At 42.2% G+C, this 15691-nt stretch overlaps 1 protein-coding gene across 6 annotated transcripts in view; it reads left to right on the plus strand.

The window, feature by feature from the left end:
- Nucleotides 1–1319: 1319 nt before the first annotated feature.
- The window catches only part of ITPRID1 (ITPR interacting domain containing 1), a 79801-nt gene continuing 65429 nt past the window's right edge, over nucleotides 1320–15691 (plus strand). Inside the window, exons 1-3 of one of the 6 annotated variants that reach the window (XM_065583729.1) lie at nucleotides 1321–1459; nucleotides 12486–12567; nucleotides 14620–14794. In XM_065583729.1, coding sequence (XP_065439801.1) covers nucleotides 14641–14794 — 154 coding nt within the window. In that variant the 5' untranslated portion in view covers nucleotides 1321–1459; nucleotides 12486–12567; nucleotides 14620–14640. Of the gene's footprint in view, nucleotides 1460–8605; nucleotides 8745–12485; nucleotides 12568–14619; nucleotides 14795–15691 lie in introns of those variants that run through there. The other 5 variants (XM_065583727.1, XM_005302717.4, XM_065583726.1 and 2 more) reach the window with 5 other exon arrangements.

The following is a 15691-nucleotide window of genomic DNA, read 5'->3' on the forward strand; positions in this document are numbered from 1 at the left end:
ATTAAGTTTTTCAGCCATAAACTTTACAGACATGTAAATGTTATGCAGAAGGCCCTACTTGAATTGTGGGATGATTGTCAAAAAATTGCGGCTGAGTTGCGGACAAGCCATGGAAAATTGTAGAAACGTAATAATGAACCTTATTATTTGTGATAATAAAGTCCATTATTACTTTTCCGCGATTTTCCACTGTCGGCTGCATGGGGCTGAGAGTGGGGGGCCCCCTCTGTCAAAATTGCGGTGGAAACCGCAATTTCTGCAACATCGCAAGTTAAGTGGGGCCTTACTTACGCACAGTTAGGTCATCCTAACAATATTAACTTTGCTGACAAGGAAGGGAGAGAAAACAACAATATCCTAATGGGCCTTTAAAAATCAGTTTAATGCAATTTGGGACCACAAACTCTACAATGTCTGAATAGTAACCATATGGTTATTGCATGGTGTCATAAGAGGGCAGTGTTAATGGAAATGCTAACCATGCCATTGCTCAATATGTCTGGGTTTCTTTAAAGTTTAATCTTAACTCTGGATATTTTTGTGGTTGGAGGGAGAGGAAAAGAGGGGAAAGATAATTGCAACATCCCTGTAATTGTATTTTACCCTAAACTATTGATAATGGCATCAAACTTAACTCCATCTTGACACCGCTTTGTCTGGGGATATAAAATATGTGCTCTCTTGTACTTTATAATAATCACATGCTACATAAATGATTATAGTGTAACTGAAATTACAGGTGGAAAAGGTGTACTAAACTGCTCCCCCTCCCACACGTGCAGGATAGACCCAGTCAGAGGATGTATTGGATAATAAAGGGCTACTATATTTGATCTTAGCCAAAAGGCCAAGAGGTAGATTCACTGGAAGATACTACCAGAGTCTAGCTGGATATAAGAATGCATTTTTAAAAATCTGCAAAACCAATTTTTACTTTTTCCTTCCTTTATTCCAGTGCTTTTATACAAAATCTTGTCATCATCACCTGAGAGAACACACTCACACAAGTCAGCCTCTGGGCACACCTCCTCCTTTATTCCTCCTTGTTTTTAATCTGTCCCCCTGCCCAAGACAATTATGAACAGGGATTGATAGGTCACAACGGTTTTTTTTTTCTTCCCCTCTCCAGTTTGCATGTTGAACAGTTTAGTCAGCTCACTGAACACACCATCCCTTCCTGAGAACACTTGTGTGACAGTAGGAGCAGATAAGGTGTATCTGAAAAACAGGTTTCTCTTTAGAATGAATGGGTGGGGATATGAAAATGTCAACATAGATTAGGCAAATATTTGTCCTTTCTCCTTTCTTCCATTAGGAACTGTTAAAGCTGTGTCAAGGATTTTTAAAGCGTGAAAGCTGTTGAGCTAAAATGGGAAATTCTACTGGAGAGCTTTATCTGTTAGTTTTCTGCTTCTGGATGAGCTTTAGAAAGTGGTTTCTGGATTTCATACTTCCATAGGTAAGGCTATTTCTCACTCTCTCTCTCTGTATATATATTATTTAACTATTATAACCTTCTGGTGTAGGACTATAAAAATGAGTGAGCCTCGCAGTAATGTTTTACTACTTTCCCCTAACCTTTATTAAAGCCATGTTTGTCTTACAAATATATTATAGATATCCCACAGCTGGCAGAAAGGTGATCAGGGCCGGCTCCAGGCACCAGCTTAACAAGCAGGTGCTTGGGGCGGCCAAGGGAGAGGGGCGGCACCCGCGGCAATTCGCGGGCGGCAGGTCCCTCACTCCCTCTAGGAGCGAAGGACCTGCCGCTGAACGGCTGCCGCCGATCGCGGCTTTTTTTTTTTTTCCAATTGCCGCCGGCGATCGCAGCTTTTTTTTTTTTTTTTGCTTAGGGCGGCAGAAATGCTGGAGCCGGCCCTGAGGGTGATGCCAAGGAAAATACTTTTTGAAAGACCAAATCCTTTGTACACTAAAGTGTGTTATGCATCTAATGGTGCAACCAACTCACTAGTGATGGGAAAGACTGACTCACTAGTGATCTCACATGCTGTCAATTAGTTGTGTCTATTGGAAATTGTTTATTGTTGTTTCTATCTCAGATCTCTTTGACTGAGAAAACTGCGTCGCCTAGTGATTAACTCCTGGTGCTAGTAATCAAGCACACAGATTTTTTGACTCTCCAGCAATGCATTATTCCTTTTTTATATAGCAGGTCAAATCCTAAATCAAACCTGTCTATTGTACTATTTTTTCTCAGTTTCCATTCAGTCCTCACTCAAGCAAATTCTCACTGACATCAATGGACATTTGACTGAGTGAGGGATGCCCATAATATGGAAGATGTAAGCAAAGTTGATTAGACTATACATATCAAAACAGAATAAAACCCTTGCCCTAAGAATTTGCAATATAAATTCACAGACAGCAGAGTTCTATAGAGTCATTAGCACATGTGGGGCCTGATGCAGTGAAATGTACAGCAACGGGCAGCTTTCCACTGACTTCAATAGGCTTTGGATCAGGCCTGTAGTCTCTCAGATAAACTGGGAATGATTTAGGGAAAAATCCTATCTACTTCCTCACTTAAACTCAAAAGGACTTTTGCATGTGTAAGATGAGCAGAAGTTTGACTCCTGAGGGGGAAGAGGGAAGGTGCTCGTTAAATATTCACGAGAACAAATCTACCACATAACTGTAGTATTTAACATCTGATTCTGCCACTCTTACTCACATGGAGTAGGGGATTAGTCCAAGGACTGAATAATTCTATCCTTATTCAGATAGCCTTGCTTAGACTGAAAAGTATCAGAATTCAGATAAGGCTATCTTGTTCCACATACTCTTATTGAAGCCAGTGGAGCTGCTTGTGGACTGGGGTGCATGAGTAAGATCAGAATCAGGCCCAGTATGAGTAAGGATGGCAGAAACTGAGCGTACATTTCCTGCCTTATTCATTTTGGACACCAATCAAAAATAGTTATATTCACATAGCCAATGCTGATTTTTGTACTGGAGATATAAGCCAGTGTTTGCATGCAATGGGGCAGTGGGAATAGACTTGGCAAGGAAATAGAATACTTTCCAAAACTTTATTATTATAAATATTAATGAGTGCAAAAATATTTTAAAATTAAGTTCTACTTTGAAAAGCAGCCCTATAAAAATGACATTGCAGGGTTCTACGTTTATCTCACCGTAATTACTGGATTAAATTTTATTTTTCAGTTCTGTGAATTTAGCTTGGGCTTTGAGAGTCAAATTGGGTTCTTTCTGACTCTGGCAGCACTAAAAATAAAAATAACAGGCCAAATCTTCAGCTGGTATAAATGTGTTTAGCTCCAATGAAGTCAATGAAACTACAGTGATTTATACCAGTTGGGAACATGGCTCTCTGCATGTAGAATTTAGCAAGTGCGTTGATTTCAGAGAGACTGGAATACAGTGACAAAGAGTCCTGTGGCACCTTATAGACTAACAGAAGTATTGGAGCATAAGCTGTAATATTAATATTTAATATTAAATATTAAAGCTTATGCTCCAATACTTCTGTTAGTCTATATGGTGCCACAGGACTCTTTGTCGCTTTTTACAGATCCAGACTAACACAGCTACCCCTCTGATAGAATACAGCCTTTCCCATAGAAGTGATGCCTCTGCAGGACTAACAGAATTAAAAAGAACCAAACATTTTTTTTCTCTCACAAGTAAGTGGATATATCTCTGAATACACACAGGGAACTGATCTATTGGGTGGAGGATCTAGACGAAAGTTATTTCAGAGGTGCTGGGGTAACACCTCTCTCAATGGATTATTCACTCAGAATGACTATTTCATTTAACTAATTTGCCATGCTACTAGAGTTTTAAAAGTTTGTGCTACCATCTGGTAAATTTGCCATTTAAAAAAAAATGCCTGCAGGAGCATTTCAAAATTAATTGCATAGCAATGGAAAATGGGGAGGAAGGAAAGGACTCTGCTTGTGGGACAGGAGTAATGGAACTGAAAAGTTGAAAGTATGAGCCCAATAAATTTTCAAGCACCTATGTTAGAGGGCCAGGTTCTGCCTTTGCAGACAACAGTCAACACTTGCCAATTTTGCCTGCGCTATATTGAAAAGTTTACCTCAGTATTTACTATACTTCCCTGTCCTTGCTAGAGGGAATACCTGGAATGCTAAAAACACTGGACTAGACATGCCTGCTAGACCTAGCTGTGCATTGGGGGTGGAAGCTCTGCTGCACTGCATTGGGGGAGAATGGGGAAGCATTGTGCAATAGGGAACTCCTTCGTAGGCAGGGGGAGCTCTTGTCCTGCTGCTGTACCCCTTTATAGAGTCCAGCCTGCCTTCCTCTGCTGTCTTGTCCCGATTTATGGGCCAGTGTGAAGGGAAAGGAGGGCCATGTCCTCTTTGCAGTGCTGTGTGCCTTGGAAGAATAGCAACAGAGTAACTACCCTGAATGCAGTGTCTAATTGTGCTTTACTCAGGCCACACAAGGATGGAGGAAGGGTCTTTGGGCCCATTCTTCTGCACACAGTGTGCTCATCTAAGGGCCTGGCAGAGGGAAAGTCCTACTGAGGGGAAGTTATCACTAAGGCCATGGGAGGTGCCTAAAATTGGCACTGGGGTATCTGAAAGTCTTGGTCCTGTAAGGTGCCAAGCACCTCTTGAAAATGGCACTCAGCATCGCATGAGGGACATTCAACACCTCACTGGATCAGGCCCTAAAGTGAATGTTTCAGCAACCAGGTAGATGCTCACATCTGAGAACTGGGCCCACAATGTAAAGTAAGAGGTCAGCTAAAAAACAAACAATAAAACCCCAACCCTTTCGCAGAGCTTCCTGCTCCTTATTTTCTTGCTGTATTTTCTCAGTAATACAATAGCAGTTGACTTTAGCTTTCTGCAAATATAGTTTTAAAAACACATGCTGGGCTAGGCATGGTGCCAGCTCCCAGGTTTAGAAGAAAATGAAAAGCAAAACGTATCTGGATGGGGAGGCGGAAGAAACATATTGGGTCTGATTCTCCTCTCACTTGTACCAATATAAACAGAGAGCAAATCCCCAGAAGTCACTGGAGCTACACTAGTGTAAAACTGGTTCCTGTGAGCGGAGAATCAGACCCACTCTTTATATACCAAGCAATTCTCTCCTCTCCCCTTTCTAGCTTTTTCCATGTCAAATCTCAGTAGACCTGCTGGGCTGGATGAGAAAACTCAGTTGTTGCAGATAGTGGTGATCTGGATTCAGTTGTGGTACTGGGGACTGTGTGTTTGAGGGCTAAGTTTCCCAGACAGACCATACAGTAAGTGGCACTCTACCCCAAGTCAGTATGGAATTAATGTCCTAGCATGGAATTAGGGGTCCTATTCTCTCTTGGCATATTCATCAAACTGGAATCCTGACCTCTTCTGCTCACTGAAGATCCAATGACACATTTTATTCAAGTCTGGATGTCTATGCCTCGTGTCCTGGTCAATTTCCAAGTCTGGTAATTATATTTTACCTCCCTGAATCTCCCCAGGAGTTTCACATGTACACAACAGTCCTCCTTATCTGTCCTAAATTGTTATTCCTGGGAGGAATTCTGCGCCACTGCGCATGCACAGAATTTGTCCCCTGCAGATTTCTTTGCTTCCCCACAGAAAAATGACTTTCTGATGGGGAAACAAAGGGAAGCCACAATAGCAGTCACGCGACCTTCCCCAGCAGTATGTTTCGGGTGCCCAGGGCAGCAGGCGGAGAGGTAAATCACTGTGGGGCAGGGAACGGGACTGGGGAAGACCTGGCTGATGACTCTTATCCTGCGCTGGGCTCAGCTGCTAGTCCCAGCTGGGCTGGGGAGGAAGGGACTTCCTCTTCCCCTGCACGACATCTGGGGCCAGTTCAGACCCACCCCCAGATTTCTTCCCCAACTTCAGGAAGCTTCCTGCATCCATAACTCCTCAGCTGCAGGGGGAGGGATCCCTCTGCAGGGAGCTGCTCCCCCATCCACCCAACCCCGTGCATCCAGACCACTCATACACAGACCCTCACACCGAGCCTCATGCCCTCACACTCAGTACTTATCCTTGAGCCCCATTCCCCATGCACCTGGACTACCCTGATGAGCCACCCAGATTCCCCCCCCCCAAGTCCCAACCAGCTGCACCTGGATCCCCACCCCACTAAGCCCCACTCCCTCATCTGGACCCCCCCACACCCAGACCCCCCTGCTGAGCTCTATCCCCCGATACCCAGAACCCCCTAGCTGAGCCCCAACCGCCTTCGCCTGGACCCCCCTGCAGAGTCCCATTACCATTGCACCCAGAACCCCTGAATGAGCCCCTGTTCATCCAGATCCCCCCCATACCCAGATCCCCCACTGAGCTGCCCACACCCAGATTGCCTCACACAGAACCCTCTCAATTCACACCTGGATCCCCCCACACTTGGACCCTGCCTTGATGAGCCTGCCTGCCCACATTTGGTGCATCTGGCATAGAGGGGCAGGGCTCTGGGGTGTTTCTGGGACAGGCCCAGTCCTTGTATTGTGTCAGGGTTGGGTGCAGCCTCACCGCTGAGTCCGTGTGCCAGGGGAGAGCTGCACAGTGATCTCCAACCTCTGTGCAGTCAGTGGCCTGTGCTCCCCAATGCCATGCTGGAGCCTCCACATTTATTTGACAAATAAAATTTGCAGAATTTTAAAATATTGTGCACAGAATTTTTTTTTTTTTTTTTGGTGCAGAATTTTTAACTTTTTGGTGCAGAATGCCCTCAGGAGTAAATAATTGTGATATAGTCTTGCTTTACATTCTGAATCAGCTGTTCTTTTCCCAAGGCTAGATTCTGCACAGCTCTTCTGTGGCTCCAATGGTGTATCTGAGAGGGAGGGAGGAAGGAAGGTGCCTCCTCTGCCTTGCATGGCATATGTAAGGCTTGGGCAGAATTGCAGCCCTAATTTACTCCTCTGGGGGAAGACAGTACCTCAAATGGTGCAGGGAAGGGGTGGAGATTAGGCAGCCATGGCTCTGCCCTCCTTGCTCCACCTACATTTAGGTGACCAGACAGCAAGTGTGAAAAATCAGGACGGGGGTGTGGGGGGGGGGGGGGTAATAGGAGCCTATATAAGAAAAAGACCCAAAAATCGGGACTGTCCCTATAAAATCAGGACATCTGGTCACCCTACCTACATTGGCAAAGCTGGCTGGCCACGCAAAGGAGATCATGCTGCAGCTATTAGTGATGCAACAGTTTGTGTGCTCCCCTATACATTGGGGAACTCAAGGCGGCCCCCTCACTTTCTTCTTCCTTTGGGGTGATCTGACTGCTGTGTTCCCAGTGCAAAGACGGCACGATCCAACCCCAAGTGATTAAACAGCATTTTTAGCCAAATGTCTTTATAAAGTTCCTTTTTAAACTGTATCAGATCCTTTGAAATGAGAAACCCTTAATAGGTTCTTGTAATAACTGACATGGACTGACAAATTTGGGACCCAGTTCTGCTCCGGCTGAAATCTATCGGAATTTGGCTATTTACATCAATGGGAGCAGGATTGGACCATTTGTATCTGGTATCACATGGAATAAAAATGATGTGCTGGACTTAATGACTATAATGATGGCTACATTTTAGTTAATAAACAGAATTACTAGTAATCAATTATGTGCCATTCCTTTTTGGGGCAAATGACACAGTTTTTCACTTTGCTATTTGCTACTATGCATTCAGATTGGATCCCTGTAGCTCTGTTTAAGGGATTTTGCATTTATTCTTTTAGCTCGCACAGCATCTTGCACACTGGGGTCTTGGTCTATCTCTAGGGCTCCTAGGCATGATGTTAATACCAATAACAAATAACAATAATAAAAATACAACTTTGCCACTTTCATTTCCATTCCAGTATTGATAGAAATCTAGTACTTTGAAACTATCAAATGATTTATATAACCTTGGTGCCAAGTAGCTACTAAATTGGGGGAAAAAAACAACCTGAAACTACAATTCAAAACTAGATATCAGTAGAAATGTCATTTGCTGGTTATAGAGTCTCAAGCACGATCGAATGTACCCATTACTTAAGAATCTGAAACCTAAATCCTTTATTTCAACTTTTGTATTCTAAGTACCAATGCAGGTCTACAGGTCTGGCTTTTTTTACTTGTGAGCTTTTACACGGAGGTTCAGGTGCTCTGCATCCTGAATATCAAGTTCTGTGTCCTTCATTGCTTGTGATTGTTTGCAATGCAAATGGGAGGGTTTGTATCAAAGAGAACCATATCCATGGTAACCAAATGAAGACAAGTTTGCATTACTTCCTTAGTAAAGTGTAATCCTTCCCCTTGTGCATATGCCAAAGGGTCACACTGTGTTAAAGAGACAGGAATACATTTCTTAAAAATAAAGGCAAATAAAGCAGTTTCTACTTTTTTTATTTGTCTCAGTTCTCTCTCACACCCCCCTTCACTCTGTGATTTTTTTTTTTAAGTCTTCTCATCATTAGAACCTAGACTAGACATTGTTCCTACATTCCTTTGGCAGGGAGGATAAGCAAACAATCATCCATCTTAACTGTCAACTCAAACACCACTTGTTGGCAAACAGCCTTTCTTGGCCCTTCATGTTGGTTTTTTTGTTTGTTTGTTTGTTTTGTTTTTTTAGTTTAATGGGGGCTGGAGAGCCGACCCATGAGCACAAGTTCCTGTATCTTGGTTTTTCAGTCTTTGAGGGAGTAGCACAGCACAGATGTAGATGCACCCAGACACCAATTCCATTTTATTAACAGCTGGAGCAAGCAATACAGGTTAGATCGCAGCTAACTGTTTTTATTATACTACAAAATGCCTTCTGTTCTTCCAATGTAATGGAAAAAATGCTGTTTTGTTTTTATTTTTCTGGTTTATGTTCCAGTTAAAAGAACTGTAGCCTTGATTTCTTTAGCTTTTTCCCAGCCTTGTAGCTTGTACTTGTTTGACCAAGAAATGTTATTAATGAAGGCAATAGAATCTGGTCAAATGGAATGAACTGCTAGACCTTTGAGGTTGTTGCTTTTGTATAAGTTGTTCTAGTTAACAGGTTGTATCAAGTTTCATGAGTGATGAGCTCTGTGCTAAATTTTCAAACTTTCCCTTTTGTGACAATATTAAAGAGGTTTAAAATTCAACTATTTCTCTCTGTACAGTTTTACATTGTGTTTCAAATGGAAAATTTTGGGGAGTGAGGGTTCTTATCATCTGCTATGCTTCGTTTTCTCAATTAAGAGCTAAATCATTATGATTAAAATTTAACATTATGATATGATTCAGCTTCCGTCACAGAATTCATTCACAAAGAGCCGCATTAATTGTCTTACATTGCACTAGTACTTCTACTTTAATAAGAACAGGAGTGAAATCCTGGCCCTACTGAAGTCAATGGAAGTTTTGCCATTGACTTCACTGTGACCTGTAATTCACAGCAGATTTTTATCTACAAAATCATAATAAAAATAAGGCATTATTTGAACTTTTTTTCCATTTTGAGTAACTGCTGTATTTTTTAAAAAGTTTTCTATTTCATACCATGGAATTATTTCATATTATTATTATTTTAGTCCCCAGTATATATTTTAAACTTCTACACCAGCATCACATAGGGATTGCAATATGCTTAAGAAACAATTAATTAGCCTCACAATGTCTCTGTAAAATAGTTTAGTATACATGGGGAAATCGAGGCACAGAGGGCTAGGTTCACAAAAAGACATATCTAACTGCCGCTTTAGGTGCCTAAACCACAGAATCAGGCCCCCCCACTGGGAATCTCATAGCCCCTGCTCAGCTGCCCCTGAATCTTGTAGGCATCTAAAATCACTGAGCCTAAATTTTTGTAGTAAACAGTCCTTAGACACCTACTTTTCTGCCTCTGAGCGTGTGCACTGCAGACCACACCAGGTATCCAGACACCTAAATCCCAGAGTGATGCACAAACTGGGAGAAGATAGGTGTTCCTATGCCTAACTCACTTGTGGGACAGACCTGATCACTGTGCTGTGAGCTCACCTACTGGATCAGGCCCCTGAAGGCAAGCGTACACAAAATGGCCTGGAGGTTGGGGGAAACAAGGAGGAGTCGTCCCTCATAACTTTTAGCCCAGTGGTTAGGGTACTCACATGGGATGTGGGAGATCCCAGATTCAAATACCCCTTCTGCCAGAGGGAGAGAATGGATTGGAACAAGGATCTGCCACCCCTCAGGGATATTCTGATGTTGGGCTCCCTTAGCCTCTCCTTCTAAAATTGTTCCACTGTGTATGTAGATTGGCTGTTGTCACAAGATTTCCACCATCTTGGTCCACCTCCAAACAGGGAACAGTTTCCAGAAAATGAATCCCTGCCAGTTTTAGATATGAACCAAAACTGTAATCGTGGGTTCAAATCCAGAAATTTGAAGCTGAACCCCTCTTCCAATTCAAATTTGGCAGAGGGAGGCTTGAATTTGAGATTCCAGTGTGATCCCGTCTCTAGGGCTAGATTGTGACCAGTTCTGCACAGGTGCCTGGGGTGGGAGGGGAAAGAGGGTGCAAGAAATCTTTTTTTACCCCCACCCTCCTGGGACTGGTCACTGCTGGTGCTCACCTCCCTGGAGCTGGCAGGGCTTTGGTAGAGGAAAGTGCATGCTACAACCTATGTCGCTCCCCTTCTACTCCTGACGTTGTGCATCCTGTGTCTTCTTTCTTTTTTTACTAGGTTATGTATATTGTGCTCCATTCACCTGATGGAGCTATATATTGGTATATAGAGAAGAGAGAAGACTCAGGATGATGACCGTGATTCTATTCTACAAATACGTTCAAAGTAATAATAGCAAAGGCCATCTTTGTGTGTGGGTTTTTCTTTTTTTTTTAATCCTTCCTAAATGCAGGTGATCAGTTTAGAACTATATATAGTATTCCACTTACACATCCCAGGATATACATAACTTGTTGTGCGATCCCAACACATATGTCTGAAAATAGCATTGGCTTTTTCCACAATGGTGTTGGATTGCAACAGTAGGCTTAGTTTGCTCTTATAATACATAAATCATTCTGGCCCCAAGAACATGCTCGAGTGCTTTGCTGAATGGAGATGGAATTACTAATGTGTTTAAAGTTAAGCCTGTCCTTAAGTGCTTAGCTGAACTGGAGCGTCTATGACTTGCTGCTGTTTTCTAATCTGTATCTGTGTGATGTATGTCACTTTCCTAGGAGCTTAGCTTTACATTTATCAGTACTGATTTTCATTATGTACAAGCCACTGAGTTTCTCTTGTCCTGTAATTTGTTTGTGTCCTCCTGTGTTTTATGCAAACCTCTCCATTTTACTGTTATCAGTTGATTTGATGATTGTTGAATTCTATCCTTTCTCTGGATGGTTAATAAAAACATTAAATGATATCCATTCCAGAGACTGACCCTTCCGGCACATTACTTTTCCATTTGGAGATCTTTACATTAATAATTAGTTTCTATTTGTCAACTAATTTCTAGTTTTCATACCTGGCAAGTATTTATCTAATTCCTTTAAATGTTTGTTAACGTGTACGTATCGCACACCATGATGAATGTGGTGTGATGAAAGGAATTCCAGAGTAACTTGTTTTTGTGAAATAATCATTTAAATATTTCAGTGGCAAGGAGAATGGGGTTGCTAAGTGCTGGCAACTTTAAGTGAGACTGATCATTCTGAAAACTTGCCATAAATTGTCTACATCTTATTTCAGATGTATTTATTTGTTTATTTATTTACTTTGTGTAGTTAAGAACCTGTGTACATAGCTCATTCACAAGAGTCTTTAACTTCTACCTTGTTGCCTTCCTTGTGAATAGAGCCTCCAAGATGTTCCCAATGTGTTTATCAAATGAACAAAATACACAGAACATGGAAACTAGCCAGTCATTCATTTCTTCGACAGATTTGCAGAGCTAAATTTACTTCTGGAGATCAATTAAATTAAAACACACAGATGATGAGTGGCTCTGGCACCCAAACTGTGATCAAGAGGACACTCTTGTCTGAAAAGATGTATCTTATCAGATTAATTATTATGTCTTATAATTAATATGAAATCAAAAGGAGCTCTTGAGTTGTGAGTTCAATCCTTGAGAGGGCCATTTAGAGAACTGGGGTAAAAATCTGTCTGGGGATTGGTCCTGCTTTGAGCAACGGGTTGGACTAGATGACCTCCTGAGGTCCCTTCCAACCCTGATATTCTATGACTCTATGACTCACTATCCATGGAAAAGAAGTTAATGTTGCTAAAAATAATTAAGGCTAATGGGAGTTACCTATATACATCTCCAGATGTAAGGCTTGATTCTCTATTGCCCTGCACCTTGTGTAGTCATTTACACCAGGGGGAAATGGGTACAATACACTCCAGTTTGGATTTGGTAGTATTTTACACCCATTTTGCCCAGGTAAAAAGGACAACACAAGGTGCAGGAGAATCAGGCCCCCAGATACAAAACTTGAAAATAGACACATTAAACTAAGCTACATCTGAATGTTTGTCCTTCGTCCTCAGACATTCCGTGTCACAGCATCTCACCTTCTGTTTCTGCTGAAAATGGTGAGAAAAAGGAGATCTCCTCTCCACATTGTAAAAGGTGTGGATTTGCATCCTTTGTGTGTCCTACTTTCCAAGCATTTTTCACAGTATTTTTTTTCCTGATAAGCATAAGATTCCACTTCCTTGCAGGCAGTAGTTCCTGTAGTCCCATATCTTCACTATGGGCTCAATAGCGAGGCAGGCTGTGTAGCCTTGCATGAGTGTAAGGAGAAGTTAGATCTCCCTGCCTTATAAGCTGGCACATCCTCTATGGAGGTTGGGCCTGTAGGCATAGGGCTAAGGGGGCACTCCATGCCCTCTTCTCTGCCTCTGCCTCTGCCTCTTCCCCTGCCTAGCAGGTAAGCAGAGATGGAAAGGCATACATAGCTCTGTCCTTCACCCTTGTCTCCTTGCAATGTGTTGGCCAAAACTGCTCACATAGAGAAGACCTCACATGTATCCCCCCCCGGACACTGCTATGTTTCCAAGTAGAGAGAGAGGGAGGTCACGCTGTACCCTCTCACAGAGTGCCAGGACTGGGACTGTGCACAAGGTGTGAGTGTGTGGAAGAAATGCTTCCTTTGTTCTCTTCTTCCCTCTCTCCATTCCCTTCCCCCACACTACGTCCCTCTCCGTTGCCTGCCATAATCTGGACAAAAGGAGTCTGAATGGACTAGACTCCCTCCAAGAAAAGGTAGGAGCACACTGGCAGCACAGCATGGGGAAGCTCACGCTGGCACTGTCTGTACTAGGTCTGTTCTCTGCATAAATAGAGGACTTCACTCTCTAGTTCTTTCGGAAGCGCCCAGGTCACCTTAGAAAGGAAAGAACTCTATGGGTAGACCAGGCCATATAAGCCAATATTCCATGAATGAGCTTCAGCCAACAAAAAAAAAGTGGTTTCAAAGGATGTTAAGAATCCCAGTTCATTTACCTTGAAAGCATCCACAAAAGACAGACAACAGAGGGATTTTTTTACACCCTAGTTACCGACACTTTGCTGGGTAGGCTCCTGCCTTTTCAGTTACATTCAGTTCCAGGGTTATTATGTGTAGTTCTAACAGAACAAACTTTGAAAGGGATCTTTAGACTTTGAAACTATAAGCGTCACTAAACTGCCCCACTGTTGGCTGCTATGCCACTTGCTGGGCAGATTCTCTGCACGAGAAGAGATTGGATTTCCTGGGGGAGACCGTGGATATGAAGTGCCTTAGCAAAGCGAGGAGGGGAGACTTTCCCAATGCCTGCTAAACTGTGCCTTTCTCAAGCCAGTTTTGTCATTGACAAAGAAAAAAAATCTCCAGATTAATTTAAAAAATGAGAGAGACAACCTAACCAATGTTCCCCTTCCTCTCCTTTTCTCTCTGTCTCTTATGATAAAAAAAGCTTTTAAAAGCTGCTCTTATGGGGCTTAATCCTCTCTCCTCTCTTAAAATTTTTGATGCAGTCTGGCCTCCATCTGTCATCTCACACACACAGTGAAAAAACAATCTTGTTGAAAATGTGATTCATGACTACAGTGATCTTTGTTAGAATGTTGCTGCATTGGAGCGCTGTGGGCAGATTGAACGGCAGCATTTGGAAGGTTGAGTCAGGACTGCTTGTTTTTTTTTTTTACTGCAGACTTAATAGGTGATTTGCTGGACTGAAATGTGGAAGGTTAACAGCTGAACCATGCTAAGCTTGGTAGAGAGTAAGATGTGCCTGCAATGCCCATTGCAAAGATATTTTAAATTTGTATTACAGTAGCACCCTACAGGACTATCTGAGACCAGGGACACATTGTACAGGACACTGTACAAACACATAGTAAGAAACAGTCCCTGCCCCAAAAACCTTCCAATTCAAACATATCCACATTACAGACAGGGAGCTGAGACGCAGAGAGGTGAAGTGACTTGCCCAAGTTCATACAGGAAGTCTATGGTAGAATCAGGCATTGAACCCAGGTATCCTGAATTCTAGTCCAGTGCCTTAAATTCACTGCTGAAATGCAGGCCTCTCCCACTTGAGCTAAAGGATGAGCTCTGTCTATAGGTTGCTATAGTGTAAAACAGCCTGGATTTGTTAAATGTATTAAACATGATTTTCTTTGTATCTGTTTTCTTAGCTCACAAACTTGCTCCCTGTGATGGCTTCAGAGTCTTACTGTCATGAGACCAGCAGTACCTTTGAAATGAACAAGAGGGATATCCTGTTATTTGCCAAAGCATCATGGACTCACCTGGATGAAGATTCTCTGACTCCAACTGTAGTAGACAACCCTCTTCCTCTTTCACAGCTTGGTGAGACCTGGGAATGGCATTACTGGATTCTTAAAAGCCTATTATGACAGAGGATAATGGCATTTTTCTTGCATTGTAGTGACTGCACTAATGACATGAGTACTAAGGCACACACTGCACTAGAAGTAAGATCAGGCTTATAGTCACATGGCTACCTTGAAATAATCATGTCATTTTACAATAATTCCACGGTAGACAATATGCAAACTCCAGTGGAAACAATTACACAGTAATAAGCATTAATACTATTGCATTATCTCCTAATAACTCTGGTGATACAAGTTATAACCAAGAATGTCACACAGTTTTTCAGTACCAAAGAGCCTTAAGTGGGGAGTATATGACTGTACAATATAAAAGCAGTCCTTTTATTTTTGTTGAGTTTGCCTGACTGCTATATTCGCCAGTTGCTCCCATTAGATCGATCCCCAGTCTTGTCCCTTCTCTATTCTATATTTCATTTCTAGTTATTTTAAGGTTTTATACTGTCAGCTATCACCATAGGATTTGAGCCCCTTCCATGTAAAACTGAGAGGAATAGCAAAGTCCATAGTGGGATTCATGTAGTCCCTGGCACTTCTCCTTTTACTTTTTAAGGCTGATTTGTTTCAGAGTATTTTTTGGTTGGTTGATGTTTATTGACTAAAAGAGGTATCAGTGTTTTATCTACTATTTTAAAACTATTTTGTTAACCCCAAACCTTACACTGCGGAAATGCAGGCCTCTCCCACTTGAGCTAAAGGATGAGCTCTGTCTATAGGTTGATATATTGTGAAACAACCAGGATTTGTGAGATGTATTAAACATGAGTTTCTTTGAATCTGTGTGTGTTGTTTTGGGGTTGGGTTTTGTTTGTTTGTTTGTTTTTTGTTTTTTGTTTTTTGTTGTTTCCATTTT

The sequence above is a fragment of the Chrysemys picta genome, chromosome 2 (genome assembly GCF_011386835.1).
Source record: "Chrysemys picta bellii isolate R12L10 chromosome 2, ASM1138683v2, whole genome shotgun sequence".
In the NCBI taxonomy this organism is placed as follows: Eukaryota; Metazoa; Chordata; order Testudines; family Emydidae; genus Chrysemys; species Chrysemys picta.